Source organism: Pundamilia nyererei, unplaced genomic scaffold (assembly GCF_000239375.1).
Source record: "Pundamilia nyererei isolate P.nyererei 1_Seehausen unplaced genomic scaffold, PunNye1.0 scaffold00140, whole genome shotgun sequence".
Classification (NCBI taxonomy): domain Eukaryota; kingdom Metazoa; phylum Chordata; class Actinopteri; order Cichliformes; family Cichlidae; genus Pundamilia; species Pundamilia nyererei.
In genome coordinates, this window is record NW_005187541.1 from 1,347,466 (window position 1) to 1,365,510 (window position 18,045).

The window sequence follows — 18,045 nt, forward strand, 5'->3', positions numbered from 1 at the left end:
ACACACACACACACACACACACACACACACACACACACAAACATCAAACATACCCAAGCAAAACTCCAAACTTAGATCTTTTAAGGCACAGACTTTGATCTTCATGCTAGCAGTTCAGCCTAGCCTGCTTAGCTTTAATGCCACCGCCTTTATTCTCCCAGTGCTGTGCATCATGGTGTTAGAAGCAAGACACCAAGAGAGGTATTCATCCAAAGAACCTCTGCAGACCAAGCTTCTGCATGAGCACATTTATGGGAGAAGGAAAAAAAAAGTGAGCGCTTGTTGTGAAGTGCACAGATTACACTCAAATCCCCTCATCAATCTGACTGCAATCAGTGCAACTGTAACTCAGCTGTGTCATGAATCCAGCTGAGAATGTGCTGGAAGTCATCAGTGACACAATGCAGATCGGCTCAGTTCAGTTTCGTGCAGTTTCTTTATATTTGTCTGTGCATGTTAAAGGTTTAAATGTTTAAAGTTTTGATAACTCTAGATAACATTCGGGAAGTTAAGGTGTCAGTGTTAATGTATACTGCGCAGTTAAATCTATTTTGGTTATGCCATGTTATAATCAGTTCGTTGAAGTATTATTTTATAGCCACAGACGGCCCAAAAAGGTGAACTGTGGCTGCTACTTGTTTGTGAATTAGTGTTACAATTACAATACAGACAATTGTTTTCTGTTAAGAGCGTTTACATGTGCATGTTTCAAACAAGCAGAAATTCTATGTAAATTAAAAAATGTTAAGCAAACTGAAACCCCAGTCCTAGATGGGCCACCAGTGATGTTATTATATTGATTATTTGCAAATCACTTTGAACGTAAAAACATTTGATGTTGTAGTGGAGAAAAACCTGAACTCCTGACAACAGATTCCAGATCCACAGTGAGAGAATCTGGTGGCTTCGTTATACTTTGGAAAGATGTCCCTGCAAATCAATACAACAGTCTGCTGTGTGATCATCTTTATCTGCGATCAAGCACTTCTCTCCTGAGTGGTCACTTCCAGGATGACAATACTGAAATGGTTTGATGAGAGTGAAAATGAAACAGCTGTAATGAGAATTAGCTCCTCCAAGTCTGAAGCCATAGTTCTCAGGTGGAAAAGAAAGGGTTAGGAGCTCAGTGATTCTAGTAGAGCTCACAGTAGCGCTGCTGTGTCTCCAGAGCTAAAGGAAACCAGCGGGGATGTTTTAGGCTTCTCCAACCGGGTGAAGATCCCTGGGCAGACCATGCAGACCTAGACCATCCAGGAGAGATTATGTTTCTTAGCTGTCTTTGAAGAGGGAGGTCCAGGCACCTCTGCTTACACTTCTCTTCCATGACCTGGACCCTGACAAGTGTGAGAAAATGGATAAAAGGGAGGCTGTAAAATGATTTATACGCTGTTATGAGGTCATAAGATCTCAACATATTTGAACACTTATTCTGCACCAGTTTGTGCACGGTATATTTATTGGTGGCTTCACTACTGCCATTTACAAGCAAGCTGTCAGTTTGCTTGTTGATACAGAGTGAACAGCAGTGTTGTGAGGCTGAAACGGCAAAAGTCCTCCCTAAATATTCTTTTAATTTGAGGCAACCGTGGTCATTCAGTCACATACAGTGACGGCTGTTCTGTGTTTATATTAAGATTTTTTTTAAAAAAGAAAGAATAATGAAGCAGACAAGTAGTAAAACGTAACACTGTTGTCTTTTTACAGGGTGCTTATGTGCACTAATTACAAATAATATTTTTCTTTGTGAACAACATATGGTATATTCTGAAAAGTGGGAGATAAGCTCCCTGGTGTCTCTCAGATTACTGCACAGATTAGTGATATCACAATGTACCTGTTTCCACTAAACTGTAGCTCTACATAACTCCAGTAAAGTGAGGCATTAAACCACTCAAAAGTTTAACAGTTTGCTGAGTTGCTATACTGAACTTAAAACTTTAATTTTCCCTAAAAACAAAATAATTCACTTATCGATAAATGCTGCATTGTAAAGTCTAAGGAAGTTCGATCTGCCGACAGCCAGTTCAAACTGTATAAATATTAGCCAAAAGCTATTTACAACTAAACAGGAAATCTCACTCTGTCGTTTCTGGGAAACATTGCCCCTGCTTGCATCTTTCCATTGGTTTCTAAATGCAAACACATCAGGTTTAAAATTCATTCTTTCTCAGCAATCTGTCCTTAAAAGCAGTGTGTCCATCCTGTGTTCATTTACTGTTTCGAAGTCAGCGGTATGCAATCTCATCCTCTCATCCAACCAAGTCAGAAACTCATAGTATTAAGGCTGAAAGAAACTTTGAAGATGCTTATGGAGGCTAACCAACTTAGATCCAACCTTTACCTTTAAATTAAACAATTTTCTAAAGGTTATCGCATATATTCATCATCCAAGCAGATCCAATGTGTGCATCACTCCCTCTTCCCAAACAGGCAAACTCCATTAGTCTCCCTCAGAAAGTGGTACACGCAAGCAAAGGTTAAGAGGAATTTATGCAAATGTGAGCTCCACTAATGCACTCAACACACCCACAAAAAACATGAAACAGATTTTTTTTTAATTTTATGATTATCATGTCAAATTCTTTTCAGACCCAGAAACCTTTGTCTACCATCACAGATGACCGCCCGACGCTGTTTGTACGTTTGTTACGCTGCATGTTTACTTTATATAAATTTCACGTCTCTGACATTCTGAAGGTAGAGCTGCTCAAACAGAACATGTCAATATTTGAGCGTCGCTGTTTTGGGCGAGAGATATGTTTAGTCTGCCCTCGATGCGAGTGTGAAGGTCTTCTGCTGGCATTTCTCCCAGTTCCTTGAGATATTTGACAGGGGATTTACTCTGCGTTGTCACTGTGCTGGAGATGGAAGTGAATCCAAGTTCTTCTTTCTGAAAAGCAAATTCCACATTCTATGCCCTGTTTGGACTTTTACACTTAGAAAGCAACTCTTCCAGAATGTCAGGGGCCAAAATAGTCCACGGCTGGCCCCAGGACATTTGGGTTTTTCCCTGCCAGCTAATAACCTGAGTGGACAGATGTGTGGTGACAGGGAAGAAAATGAGTATTGCTAAACGTCTCCCCGAGCAGGGATTTGCTAATCATAGCATATCAACCTGAATTAAGAATATTCACCCCGTCAGACTTTTGCTTTTTCCTAATTTTGGGCTTCATGTGTCTGTATTAAGAAGTATGCACAGCATTTTAGGAGTTTTAGTATTTCTGAGGGTGGTACAGGATTGTAAGCTTTTGCAAGTGTTGCTAGCTTACAACCTACGTTAGTAACCAAGCTCATTTCAGTTTCCACATCCATTTGTTTTTGGAGGTCTGTGGTACTAGAGGTGGGAGTAAAGCTTGCTCCTCTAGGCTTTGTTAGCCAGCAGTACACATAAGTATCAGGCTTGATTCCTGAACTCTTTATCAGCCGGAGAAGATGCTGATGTTTTGACTGAGATAAGCAGATTCATCAGCAGTCTGTCAGTCAGAAATGTGATTGTAATATAAGAACAGTACTAATGGAATGCCAATTAACAACACTGTCAGTGTTTTATGAATGGTTTCTCAAGTGAATGTTGAAATCTGTGTTTCCACAAAGTCTGCTTCAACTGGTGTAGAGTGCAGAGCTGAAAGGACTGAAGCTCAAGACACAAGTTCACAATTAGTGTTGAACTGTGATTTTTCACCCAAATTCCTGGCAATTCTTATGAATAAGTGGATGTAACATTTCCAACATTTTCAAAATTCTGGGGTCTTCACTAAACGTGGAACTATCCTGGAATGTGGAAACAATTAAATTCAAAACAAACTGTTTAAAATTGTAAAGACATTTTGAAGAAGTGTGTGTGTGGTAAAAAAAAAAATCAGCCCCTCAAAGCAGCTGATAAAAATCACTATTGGTGAAGATGGACTGAAGCCAGGGTCCTATGGTAAATCTACTTTTAGCACTATTATTGTTTGGGGATCTAAACTATTCAGATCGCCACAAACTAAAACATATGGTGGTAGGTGGAAGGGGAATAGTCAGGGGCAAGAGGACATTAAATTAAATACATTTCTGTTGTCCAGAAATGTATTAAATTTTTTAAAATTTGAGGTCATATATGTGCTGCTCCCTGCTTCCCAGAACAGAGTCCGCTGGCGTGGTGTTGCGGACCTATGCTCCACCAGGAGTCTACAGGAAAATTGATTGATGTGCTGTTCAGATCTGCCGTGCTTAAAGCTGGAAAACAACAGGTTAATCCAGACCTTTTTGAGATAACGAGAATTTACAAAGAAATCTAAATGTGGAAATTTTATTTATGTATTTACACTCTATAGGGTTTACATTATATAAGACAAAAAACATATCAGAACGTTTTTGTTGTTTTCTTAGGAAAAAAAGATAAGTAAATGATCAATTTTGCTTCTCTTAATACTATTGCTGCAGTAGCTGCACTATGTGGAACTGAAGGCTGACTTGGACTGACTTCCACTTCAAAGTGGATTGATTACTCCTGTCCACAAAATAGAGCACGCAGATCGATTTGTGTCTTTATTATAATACAAACAGACCACTTTTTCAACACTGCTATATTCCACTCCACTCCTGTCCAATGAGATATCATCTCTGCGGTTCTACAGACGGATAACAAATGAAAGATGAAAGACATCTGAGTACAGACTCTTCCACGGAGGGTCACCAAATGATTTTATGAAAATGATGATGGCTTTCACGATCACATCAGAATAAGACTTAAAAAAACAACAACATTTAAACACCAAATGCAGGAATCTCTTTTGGAAAAAGAATGGGGAGTGTATAGTGCAGTGTATTTAGTATATATCAGTATATTTTGATTCATTTTGGTGATTCATTTTAGTCTCCCGTGAGTTTTCTTTTGAAACTGTGGAATAGAAAACAGTTTGAAGGGTAACCAGTAATGCAGGGCCAGTTTCAAACTGCTGCAGGTCTGAGAGGAATGCTTGTACATCTGGAGGCGTGTCCCTGGAGAATGTCGAGCTGTCAATGAGTGAAAGCAGGGATATGATTAGAGCACCATGCACACATGTCTCCGTCATTGTTGGAGCTTAATTTTGAGTTTACATCAAAGCTGTGAAAAATGGAAACAACAAACAAAAAATATTCACAAAATGCTAGAAAAAGGTGAAGTTTGATTGCCTTTGAAGAAGTATGTGTGGTTAAAAAAAAATCAACCCCTCAAAGCAGCTGATAAAAATCACTGAAGATGGACTGAAGCCAGGGTCCTATGGTAAATATCTACTTTTAGCACCGTTATTGTTTCGGGATCTAAACTATTCAGATCGCCACAAACTACAACATATGGTGGTAGGTGGAAGGGGAATAGTCAGCCACACACACACACACACACACACACACACACACACACACACACACACACAAGCTTATTAACTGTGATTGAAACCAAGAAAAAACAGGAAAATATCTAAACACTTTTCAAGATGAAATGGAGTGATTTACAGCTTACTCGTCTTTTCTTAGCCTGTGCCTTGATGCTTAATAGCTTTAGTCGATATATTTGATTGACATTCCTGTTTAAATTACTTGTTTGATTAAAGACTTCTTTCAGTACTGAAGCACATAACATCTTCCCTCCCACCCATTGCCCGCAGTCTGGTAGATGTCAGAGTGCGTGAGAGTTATTTCACCTCACAATCTCTAACAAGCTTAGTAATTCAGCAACAGTCAAACGCAGATATAAACTATTGATCTTTGTCTGGCGCAGGCGTTAGAGATATGAGCCTTAATATCACCGCCTCTCATTCTGCCTGCCCGGCTTCCATAAAGTTGAGCGTCTAACCACAGAAGCAGACCTCGCTCTCTCATAAGCCCCGCGGTGAGCTTGATATAGCGGCGGGTTCACAGGTGTCATTTCTCCGCTAAGTACTCCAAACACCGACGCGATCGTTTCCGTGCCCTGCGCGTATTTTAACAACCGGCGGCGAGGCTTTTGTGAGCCACGCTCAATCCTCCCTTTATTGACCATTTAAGCTCCTCGCTCGCCGCCATCTGAAAGGCTCCCGTATAACAAAAGCAGCGGGTTTCTGCGGCTGGAAAGCGGCCGTCTCCCTGAGCCCATGGCCGGTGTTTAACGCACGATAACAAGCAGAGGTGGGTCGGTGTTACGCGCGCCCACAACAGTAAAGAAGAGGAAGGCTTTCAGCACCGCGGACAGCTCCTGTGTGCACCTTTCAGCACATGATGCTAACACGTCAGCCGAAACAGCTCGCACTGTCTTTTTTTTTTTTTTTTGAAACTTGGGTCCTGCAAAAGCATCCCTCCCCGGAAACCATCACAAGACCACTTGAACACTCCCCTCCTCCTTCCCCTCCTCCATTCCGTCTTGGGCTATATCCTCCAAAATACCAACATCACTGAGAGTAGACAGGGAGAGAGGCCAGACACCCCGGAGAAGTGTCAGGCTGGTAAAATGTGAGAACACTCCGTCTTTCTCGCTTCAGCAAACGAGCGTGTCCGAAACTCTCCTCCCTTTTCCCGGAGGGGGGTTGATGTGAACGCACAGGGCTGCGTTGGCTTCTCGTCACACGCTCGCCAAGACCTCGCACATATTCAATCGTGACGGATTCGTCCCTTCGCTCCACCACTCCTGTTTAAGATTCCGCAGTTGACAAGACGGCGCCTTGCCCTCCCCGCCTCTCTCATCAGACTTATTTTGCGCCGAAAACGGGATTCTGTCCGCTTTTCTTTGGGATTCGACCAAGTTTTCCCTTCCGAGGAGTTTTACAATGACAGCTACCAAGGAGCAGCCGAATCAGAGACAGAATCAACCGCAGCAGGATGAGGTGGGCAACTGGCTTTTTCTTTTGACTTCCACTTTACCCTTGTGCTTTATGTTAAACTCTGCGGGATAACCTGTTCCGCAGCCCGTTCTAGCTTTAGGGTTTAAGGTCTGCTGAGAGGCCACCGCTGTGGCCACATCCACTAAGTGAAATGTGTAAAAATTCAGTGGCCGATCGGCTCCCCCTATCAAGCAGCATCAGCTTTCTGTGCAGATAATGAGGCTGTGGCTCCAGTGCGAAGGGGCTCATTCAAGTTGGGTGCTGCACGTAGCAGCGTCGAATTAATCGTGTCGTCGCCAGCTGTGCGCGGAGCTTATTGTCAACTGTCAGGACTGGGTCACAGAAAGCTTGAACGCCGTGGGCACACGCGCTGTCAGTGAAGGGGGAGAGATTGAGAGAGGAGCACTGCAGCTTGGGCGCATTGTAATTCAGCCGTTGCCTCCTGTCAGCTGCCCCCGACACCTTGAAAGAGAACAGTCCTGGAAAAATCACTTTATAAGGGTGGGGAAAAGAGCGCAATGTGCTTATTTTTCTATCTGCAAGACGCACATCAGCTCTACCTGATGTTCTCATCAGCTCATTAGCCTGCAGGGGTTAAACGTTCTCGGTTTGGCACCTTCACACAGGTGGCGTTGCGCACTGCAATGCTTTTTTTTTTTTCAGGGCAATAAGATCAAGACTGCAACTTGACAACCACGCACGTGGGTTTGCGCCAAACCGCTGAGGCTAAATCAGCTGCAATTAATGATCACCATCAGTTTTCTATTCATCCATCAGTTTGCTTTTCAATTAAAACAAATCAACAGTTCTATGAATGATGCAAATTCCATCTGTTTCACCCCGGGCTTTCCTCTGAGAGGTCCAAATATATTCTGGGTGCTCTTAATTGAATTCAGTCATGTAGTCCTATTATTCTAAGAAATCAAAACCTCGGCCTCATAATTGAGTTTCTGTGCCTGAAATATTAGAAGGCCTCATGAGATGTTGGTGAAGTATGACAGCTCACAGTTTTCTTTGCTCCATCCTCTATACTTAAAGCGCAGTGGATACTACTCAGTAGGGCTCTCAGGCTAATTCAAAGTCATGTTGTTGATTTCATGTGTGAGCACTGACTACTCATTTGATTAGGGATGATATTGTGTACCATATGTTCATAAATGCCAGAAGTTGTTAAGCCTGCAGGCAAGCTGACTGTGTTGGTGCTTTTATGAAGGCATTTCTGGCATGTTTAAAAGCATTCAGTAACATAGTGGTGACTTCAAAGCAGCAACTGCATGAAGATATATAAGTGTGTAAGAATCACAAAGTCAGGTGATGGTATTGTGAGCAAAAATGTCAGTGAAGTGAAGACAGTTTGAAAACACTCTGTGAGTTTTTCGAGCACTTTGTGTTGGGAGCTATTGCATAAGATTTGTGCAGCAGGCCGGCGTCATGTTTGCAAGCATTGGGGGTGAGAGTAGTGCCTTAGCTGAGCCAAAGCTATTACTGTCCCAGGCACTGTCAACCCACAGTGAGTATGTATAGCTCTTTGGCAAGCTCTTAACAGGGTAACTCTTCATCAAAGTTGCATGAAGATGCTGAGAGAATTACAAAAGGGGAAAAGACGAAGGTGTCTCTAAATAATGGGTGAAGGAGAAAAGTGGGCCCTAAGCTGTTTTTTAAATGCAAAGTGGAGGACCGGCAATTCTCTTTTCATACTCTGCCTCTCTTTACCACAGTTGAGTCCATTGTTGTTGCATTAAAAGCCTTTTTTCTCTTTCTTTTTTGTGGTTTTGTCATTCTGACAAAAAAAGAGAAAAAAGTAAAAGAAAAAAACCCCACAACTAGCCACACAAATAACACTGGTGGGAACTGTGTGACGCAAATCCATAAAACTCTCCAGCTTTTCACTTGCTTTTTTAAGATATCTATTATTTTGTCCAGAAGGATGGCAGCCAGCTTGTTTTTTTTCCTCCATCATCCAACAATTTGCAGCAATTTGCAAGAACCACAAAAATACCTCTATAACCAAAAATCTGACCCTTCTCTTAAATATCCATCTGTGCAAAAAGCCAAATAAAAGTTTTCAAAATTCAGATACATGAAGAAAAATAATACCTGGGAAAAGACATCATCTCATTCTTCATGTGTGTTTTCACAGACATGACTGATGTGTCGATGTTTTGTTGTTTCCAAGGACACATAGTCGCTTTTAAAGGATTCTGACAGATTTCGGTTTCTCCTACAATAAAGTGGATATATATTACAGTTCTTGGCATGTTAATAATCCAGCTAGTCATTTTGATGTATGGTTATTGGTGTCTGTAGGTAGTAGCAACTATTGTCCCTGTTACAGACTGCAACTTAGTGTATGTGATAAAATGCAAATAATAAAGCTGACTTTAGAGAGGTTTTGACTTTGGCTTAAATTCTATGAATTTTCTCAAATGCTTTCCAATGCTGTTAACGTTAATGTAGGAATCAGGTTTTCAAAAAGGAGAATGTGTGCATGAAGAAACAAACAAACAAAACCCCCAAAATGAAACAATATAACACATTCTGTTCTTCCCCATTTTAAGGAGAATGGGCTACAGCTAAATTTCAGACTGCAGGACCTTCTGCTATTCCTGGTAACTGTTAGAGTTTGCCCCCTCCTACTTCTGTGTCAACACAGCTGAAACAAGAGACATTTTTTTAGTTCTTAGAACTCCATTTTTATTATTCCCTTAGAGTAATTACTTTCCCGTCATAAGCATGACATAGGTGTACTGTGACCAGTCCAAAATTAGCAATGTACACTGCAGCTTTTAGCATTTTCATTAACACTGGAACAAAACGCAGGGAAATGAATCAAGGGAAGGCTTTACTGAGCCTGTAGCCAATGAGAGAAGCACTATGCATGTGATTTTTCACTCATCAGAAAAATATTAGCTTGCAATTCTCTTCAGCTTGCATATTTTAAACCAAAGCCACAGTGAAGCAACACAGAGAGAAAATGAAAGCAGGATTGGAAGAAAGTAAAACATGAGGTGACATTGAATTATCAGCGACTGGCTGGCTGTTATATCTGATCAGAGTTCCTATTAGCAGCTCAAATGCAAAAAAGAAAAAAAAAGAAGGTATTCAACTCCTGAAGGACTAAAGTGCTTTAAGATGCTGACTGATATGCTGGCTCTCTAAGCCATTATGTGCTGTTGTGACGAGCCGTTCTTATGCTGACTGCTAAGACCGAAAACAAAACAGTTCACTGGGATTTGAGACAACTCTGTTTTTCTTCATTTTTATGTGTTTTTCCTCTGTGTGCTGTTTCAAAGACTGGCAGCTTATACACTGGAAATCGTTTGTCCTATGGTGATCATTTTATATTCTGGACTGATGATTTGTTCAGGTGCACATGATACACTGACTATAATGACTGTATAAATAAATGTTTTTAGTGATTGACCTTGACAGTCATAAAAAGCGTTATAGGCAGAACATCTTAACTATTTTTGCTTTGCTTTAAAGAGAATACATGCAGTCAGCCAACTGTGAATGGGAGCAGTGGAGCAGTCTTGGCAGTGAAACCATACAGTGTGGCCAATCCCTCTTTAGTTTCACTGCAATCTTAGAACAAACTGACTCATTTGACATTGGCTGATCTCATGCTGTGCAGCCTCCTTTAACCACACACACAATACAGGCTGACTGAGAGGTTGACCTCTCATTGCGACCCTGTGGCCAGCTCAGACTCTGTGCAGTCAGTGGGGTGTATAGACTCAGCACCTGGCCAGACAGAGTGTTCCCCTCGGCTTTGTTAATGGAGCCGTTGCTGTCTGTGACTGGGACTAGAGGCGAGCGTTAGGAGAAAAGGATGCCTACCCTATTGTGATTAAGAGGTGTGCTTGCACACGCTGTGATCCGGTGGCCCGGGAAACTGTAATTCACACTAATGGAGAAAATGTCCTGGACACTGCTGCTGCTGCTTCAGTGGCCTCAGAGACAGTTACTGAGAGAGGGAAGAACAAAAAAGAACAGGTTGCAAGGGAACTCGTGAGCATAGGTGGACAAAGAAAAGGAAATGTGAAGGAGGCAAAGAAGAGGGGGAAGGTGAGAAGACAGGGCCGGTTGTGTAAATGACAAATGGATTTAAAGAGGATCACGTGGAAGATGATGATGTGTGAGATGAAATGAAGTGAAAAGAAGATGTGTTAGTATGTTCAGGAGTGTGAGGAAAGGGACAGTTTTTTATCAATTGCTATGACTTATAGCAACGATAATGTGAAAACACTGTTAGTTTTGAATAATGATGAACTCACAGAAAAAAACTTTGTCTGCAAACAGAAGTTTTTCATTTACTGCTTAGTGTCCAGCTAATTTTTAGCCTCCCATAAAGATAATTTTGTTACAGAGATTTGCAGAAGGAACGCTTTTGCATCAGCGACTTTGCTTTTTTTCTTTGTGCTACTTATAATTTGCCCTTTCACCCTGAAAAACTGTAATAAGAAGGAATTCTTCACAAGCGCTCATACGTGACAACCAAGGAGTGACATTCTTCTCACTTTTACCATAAAACTTGTGCATCATGTTTGGATAACCTATGAACCAATGCAACTAATGGTGTTTTTCCTTGGAATGACATTCCTATCTGACTCATCAAGTGTCACATGTAGCACCAACATTAGTGAAAATTCACTTTTTTATTTGCCTCTTATGTGATAATAACTGCAGAGAAAAAAAATAAAACAAATGTGATCTAAGGAGCTTGGAGAGAGGCTTCATCAGTTCCTGAGGTCACCGGTGCCCAGAAGGGAAGAAGCCTCTTGGATGCAAGGTGAAACATCTTCACAAAATTTAAAAAAGTCCAGTCGTTTTCTTTCTAAGCTCCTTAGACTGCCATGACTGGATGACTGAGAACCTACACAGACAAGCAAAGGTCTGCTTCCTGTGGGGTTATAAAGTATGCGTGTTAACCTTTGGGCTTCCAAGGTGCGGCCTTATGTTGAGAGAAATAATGTTTGTATCAGATATATAAAATAAAATATGTGAAAATATAAGCAAAACCAAATATTTAGTTACTGTTAAATGTTGACTTTGGATTATCTTATTTTTGTCTTTGTGGGTAAATTAAATGGATTCAACAAAAGGGAAAAAAAGGAAAAACAAAACAGAATATTGGGAGAAGAGACTGAAAGATGCTGCTAAATTTGTTTTATTGTTAATATGATTTGAATGCAAGATATCCTTTTGTATAAATGGGTATATAAATATCAATTATATAAATGGGTAAATAAATGTTCAGCCCATTTCTGCATTGGGTTGGCGTCAGGTTGGCTGGCGGTGCTTGAGTTTTGCATCACACTTTTCCATCTTTTGGGCTGAATTTGCATTCAGCACATGCTGTTCAATCTCAAATCGAATGGACAGAGAGGAAGAGCTGCTATTTTTTGAACATTGCATAATCAGAAGCACTGCAAAGTGTCCCAGCCTGTGTGCTGACTTACACTCACCACCTTCCTGTCATAAGCTTGTCTCTGTATCCCGAGGCGACCGGTGCCCTGAATTAGCTGAAGCTGACACATGTTCCATCCTCGAAAGGATTAAAAGGCAATTACAGAGTTTGAGTCATCAGTTGTGACACAGACAAGGGGACAGGCTGCAGTCGAACCCGAGATAGCAGGAATTAGGAAGAGGAAACAGTCAGACCTTCTACCTGTGTGTGTGATAACAGGGTAGCTTGTGAGTGAATGGGTAGTTGCAGGTAAAGCACACATCTCAGTCACCACTAATTCACCTTTACCTGATATTTTATGAATGCAAAGTTGGATGTAGATGTGTGTTTTTTCTTCACTGGCTTAAAAAAAGCCCTAAAATTTTAAAATAACCCCAGGCAACTTTTCCTCCGCTCTAATTGAGATGCAGTAAATTTGCCTGAGCTGCTCAAACCATAATTGTGGTGCTGGGCATGTGGACCAATCTCACTTGAGAGTGAACCAGAGGATTGTCTTCTGAACAACAGAGGCACCAAAAGAAGTAATTACAACAACAAATGTCCTGGGAGACACACACTCTCTCATGCAAACTCTTTCTTTCTTGTGTATTCTCTCCCAGCAAACATGGTTTAAATATCATGGAATGATGGCAAAAACTGCACTGTAGGTGAGCAGATGTTGGCTGATTTTGGCATTTCCACAAACAACAGTGGTCACGTCAGACTGTTTCTTACAAAGCAAGGATTGTTGTTTAAATTGTTGCCATAAAGAAGACAAACTCAAGAGTCTACATTGTGGAAATTGTATCTCTTTGTCTTTTGCCTGGTTACATTTCTTGTCTGGAGTCAAGCACTATATCCCTTTTTTCACTGTTTTAGTCAGCTGGCTCAGTGTGATAAGAAGTGGACTCCAGAGCACAGGTCACACATCTGAGTCCCTTTTCCTCTCTCATAAGCTGGGATGTTTTATATAAGTCAAGTTAGGCTACATAACTGAAACTGGAGATACCTCGAATTTAATGTGTTAGTAATGGTAAATGGCCTGTATTTATATAGCGCTTTACTAGTCCCTAAGGACCCCAAAGCACTTTACATATCCAGTCATCCACCCATTCACACACGCATTCACACACTGGTGATGGTAAGCTACATTGTAGCCACAGCCACCCTGGGGCGCACTGACAGAGGCGAGGCTGCCGGACACTGGCGCCACCGGGCCCTCTGACCACCACCAGTAGGCAACGGGTGAAGTGTCTTGCCCAAGGACACAACGACCGAGACTGTCCAAGCCGGGGCTCGAACCGGCAACCTTCCGATTACAAGGCGACCTCCCAACTCTTGAGCCACGATCGCCCCGTAATAAATGAAGCAACATACATAAGGGAGATACTTGAACTTGTTTTACTCTGGCTCTAGTCACACAGGTCTCGAGACCAGTCAGCAGCCACCTGGTAACAATCACCTGCTGGGAAAGATTCGCAATCCCAGACTGAATGATTGATAAAGAGCAACTGATTGTAAAGAGGTATATATTGCAGAGAAAACTTTCTTGCGATTGCTTTGGTAGCTAGACGGTTGCAACAGCCGCGATCTTTTTGTGAGTTTTTGCAGACATCTTCCATGCAAAATACTTGCCAAATGATAGTGCAACACCAAAATGTAAGTAAAGTAAAACTAGTACCTTTTGAAATTTGTTACTTGCACGCATTGCACATTTCACAGTTTCACGACACCTGCAAGTATCTGCTGATAAGTTGCCATCTTCTGTATAAACTAGCAACACCTGTGCAACTGATTTCATTTGACAAAATACAGCAACCTGCTTGTGGAATATATATTTATCTCAAGTGATCAGAAGTTGCTAGGGGTCACCAAACAGTCTCTAGACCTATGTGACTGAGGCTTTAGGCCACATAGTTGATGCGTCATTGTTTAGAAATTTTCCTGTGTGCAACATGAGTGACATATTGCAAAGCCACAATACGAAGGGTACACATCAAGAAGAGATGATCAGCCAGTGCCTGATGTTGAAATATTTGCATGAGAAAGTGAAGCTGGGCTGTTAGCAGAACCTTATCTTTCTACTTTGTGTTGTCATGTCTGAGAGCAGTTGTCACCAATGCAGGAAGCCTTTGTGTCAACCTGGACTTGGCTATCTGTGGATGTTGTCGAAGGTTGATCTGATATCCTCGTGTTGGTGTTGTTCCCAGATCATCATACTAAATGTTGTTCCAGAATCAACATTGCAAGTGACCAATCAGAATGTTGTGACGTCATACCTTTGCGACTTCGGGAAAAACCGGCGTAAAACAAAAAACTGTACTTAAGCTGCGTGAAACCGCCTCTGTCCGCCGATCAACGGACCCTGACCCTAAGCCTAACCGTAACCCTTTAATAAACAGTAAGCAGAATTGATATTGTCCTTGCAACATTGGAATTTCATAAATGCACGAATGGCTTGGGGCGCAAAGGAATAACGTCACAACAATGTGATTGGTCACTTGCAATGTTGAACCTGGAACAACATTTTCATGATGGTCTGGGAACAACACCAACACGAGGATATCAGATCATCCGTTGTCGAACGCTGTCAAACATTCCAGCAGTCTCATTTCTTTTTAACACCAAACTACAGAAATTCATTTTAGATTCCTTCCTTAATTTTGTTCTCATTAATATTGACTGGCTGGCTCCTGTCGGGCTTTTTCCTCAGCAATAGTTCATCAGCCCAGCTCAGATGAAGTGCAGGAGTACTTTCTGGCAAACAAGGTTTTCTGCACTTCCAGGACTTATAGTAAGCACTGAGGGCAGTCGCAGATCGATTTCACTCTCTGGGCAAGATAATCAAAGCCTCATCTGAAAGGCCGGTGATATTGATAGCACTCTACTGATACATAGATAGACCGCTGCATCTATATATCAACTCTTCGTTGTATGTTCACTGAACATGGATGAGAGGAAAGTGTACAGACCTGTACAGTGTGAAGTGCAGTGAACACTAAGACCAGGTAAAGGGTGTCACATGTGGTTGATGTGACATTTTGTAACAGAAGCAGAACTCTAAACGACTAAAAGAAAGATTTTCCGTTTATTTCAACCCGCTGTATTTTGTGGCTATTGAGTCATGCTAACATTGTTGTGAAAAAACGATCTCTGCAGCTGTTTTAGAAAACAACAGATTTCAGGACAAGAAGTTCAAGCTCCAAGCAGCAGTCGAAAAAAACCTGATAAATGCTCCCAGTCCTGCAACTGTGCCGATTCCTCTGTCTTCTGACTCACTGTAAATTTATTGTTCTTTTTTTGTTGTTCATGTTTTAATAGAGAGGAGTCCATTAAGTTTATAGTGATGGGTAATTCATGACATTTTATTATCAGGATGAAATGATTGCTTCTTTTTTTTTCCTGACCTTTTGTTTTTTGTTATTATAAATCAAGTGCACCTGTTTTCTTTCATGCCAGCTTGCACCTCCCTAAAAAAGTATCAAAAAAACAAACAAGCTCACTCAATATTATCATATGAGCAGTACTGACACATTATCAATATTTCATTTCTAAATATCACAGTTACCGTCAATACATGATAATCGTGACACCCGTAGCTGAAACACAGAATTTTATGGAGAGTGACTTTCACCTTTGTCATAGTAATTAACTCGGGAGAAGAAAAACAACACAATTAAAGCCACACACACATACACGGTCTCTCTCTCTCTCTCTCTCTCACACACACACACTAAATTAAAAAATCACTGGTTAGGGCTTTGCTTGGCTTACCTAAAATGCACATCAGTTCTTCCTTTCTGCACGGATTTAGACGCCACCACAAACTGTAACCATGCCGAACCTTTAAACACTGAGCATGCTGTGTTAATTCATCGAACCATCCACAGACTTAAAGAGTAAATCTCAGTTTGTGAAGTCTGCTAAAATACACAGCAGTACTGTAAATCCATTCTCTGCCATAGATTCCTGTCGAGAAATCTTGTACTAACCTTGATAGCGAGCTACAGTAAGTCACAAACATTTTTTTCTGTCAACCTTGGAGTTTTCACAGCTCACTTACTCAGACAGACATCTGTCACACTCTTTTTTTTGGCTTGTTTTTCAAGCTGCCATTTCATGATTCAAGATGTCACCGACATCCAAAGATGCAATTAACTGCAGTCATATCACGTAGTTGTCTTTGAAGTTAAATGGTGTTATTCGAGGCGGGGAACTCGCTTGCTGTTCATAAACCCTATATGGAACATCGAAAACAACAGTGACTGTAATACACTAGCAAGTGTGTGTGCATATGTGAGTCTCCAGAGTCTGATACATCTTTTTCCTATTAAAACCACATCAGCGTGCCTCACTGTTGTACTGGGTGATGTGTTTATTCATTATGATTAACATGGGCACTATAGCTCACCGTGCTGCTGCTGTAAATATGAGACCATTAAATCAGGATTAATCTGTAGCGAAACATAGCCCCCCACAGTGCACTACTCACACCAGTTTGGGCAAAATTAGCTAAAAACTACAGCTGTTCTAGGAAACAGCTGAGCCTGAGCTCACACTCTGTGGGACTGATGATGATCTTGTGATTTGTTGACAATTACAGACACCAGGTCTTTGTGTTAAACCACTGTGCTAGAAAGTAATAGAATAGAATATCTGTTTATTGTCATTGTACGTGTACAAAGAAGTTATGGGTGCTCCACGCCAACTGTGCAGGAATAAAATATAAATAGTAAAACAACAGGAGAAATGTATACAAAACAAGAGAAATGCACGCACTGGAGAACAAAGTGATTGGAAATAGTGCAAAGAACTTGGTCTGGGTATAGAGTCTGTGTGTGAGTGGCCTGGGTGATGAGGGTTACTCAGACCATGGCTCAGATTGGCAAGGTGAGTGGGCAGGGGTGGGGTGTGGGGGGGATAGTGTTTATTAACAACCAGCATTACCAGTATAACCAGTATTAGCTACAATGATTGCTGATGCAATGCATTTTTCTGCTTCAGAAGCTATTTTATGAAATCTGTAGTTTCTAAAATTAAGATGTCCATTGGTGGAGGATGCACAGATTATTACAACAGTGAGATGGGCCTCATCCATTCGTGTAGAGGTCCCTTTTTCTGTCACAGGTAATGCCGTGGTCAAGTCTGTCTGGTAGATGTTTTAAAGGACAGTATTTAACCCAAACAACTCTCTTTTCCTAAACATAACCGAGCTGCTTATTGCTTAAAAGAACTTACAAGGGTTACAAGTGAAAAACTAAGAAGAGCATCTTGCCCTGTGACAGCTGGGATAAGCTCCAAAACCCTCATGATTCTGGATTGAATAAGGGGTTAAGAAAGTGGATGGATGGAAATAAAGTGAAACTTAGCACAAACAATGCTGGAGACATTTGGAGCATTAGATGGTGAGAAGGGGTTCACCTTGAAGAAGTTGGCAGTTAATCACAGGACTGCAACAGACAGACAGACGATCATTCACACCTACAGATAATTTAGAATCACCCGTTAACCTAACAAGCATCTGTTTGGGCTGTGAGAGGAAGCCAGAGGGAGCTTCATGCAAGGGACTCAGCTGGCCCATCCATTCAAACCAAAGACCTTTGTGCTATGAAGTGACACTGCACCCCTGTGTCATCATTAAATTAAATAACAAAAGCTGCTGTTTCAATATAACTAGTTAAAAAGACAGAAATGACTTTAAAGCTTTTTTTTTAATTCTACAAAGACTTTTCTTTAAAAAGTGACCTCGTGTGGGAGAATGAATTGTGACTGCTTTCT

The 18,045-nt window shown here is 41.3% G+C and overlaps 1 protein-coding gene across 2 annotated transcripts in view; it reads left to right on the plus strand.

Moving 5' to 3' along the window:
• dpp10 (dipeptidyl peptidase like 10) overlaps positions 1-18,045 on the plus strand; it is a 252,663-nt gene that overhangs the window by 102,578 nt on the left and 132,040 nt on the right. Inside the window, exon 1 of one of the 2 annotated variants that reach the window (XM_005744210.2) lies at positions 6,299-6,821. The exons of the other annotated variant lie outside the window; for it this stretch is intronic. Within the exon in view, the coding sequence (XP_005744267.1) occupies positions 6,765-6,821 (57 nt within the window). The 5' untranslated portion in view covers positions 6,299-6,764. Of the gene's footprint in view, positions 1-6,298; positions 6,822-18,045 lie in introns of those variants that run through there. 2 annotated transcript variants of the gene reach the window in all.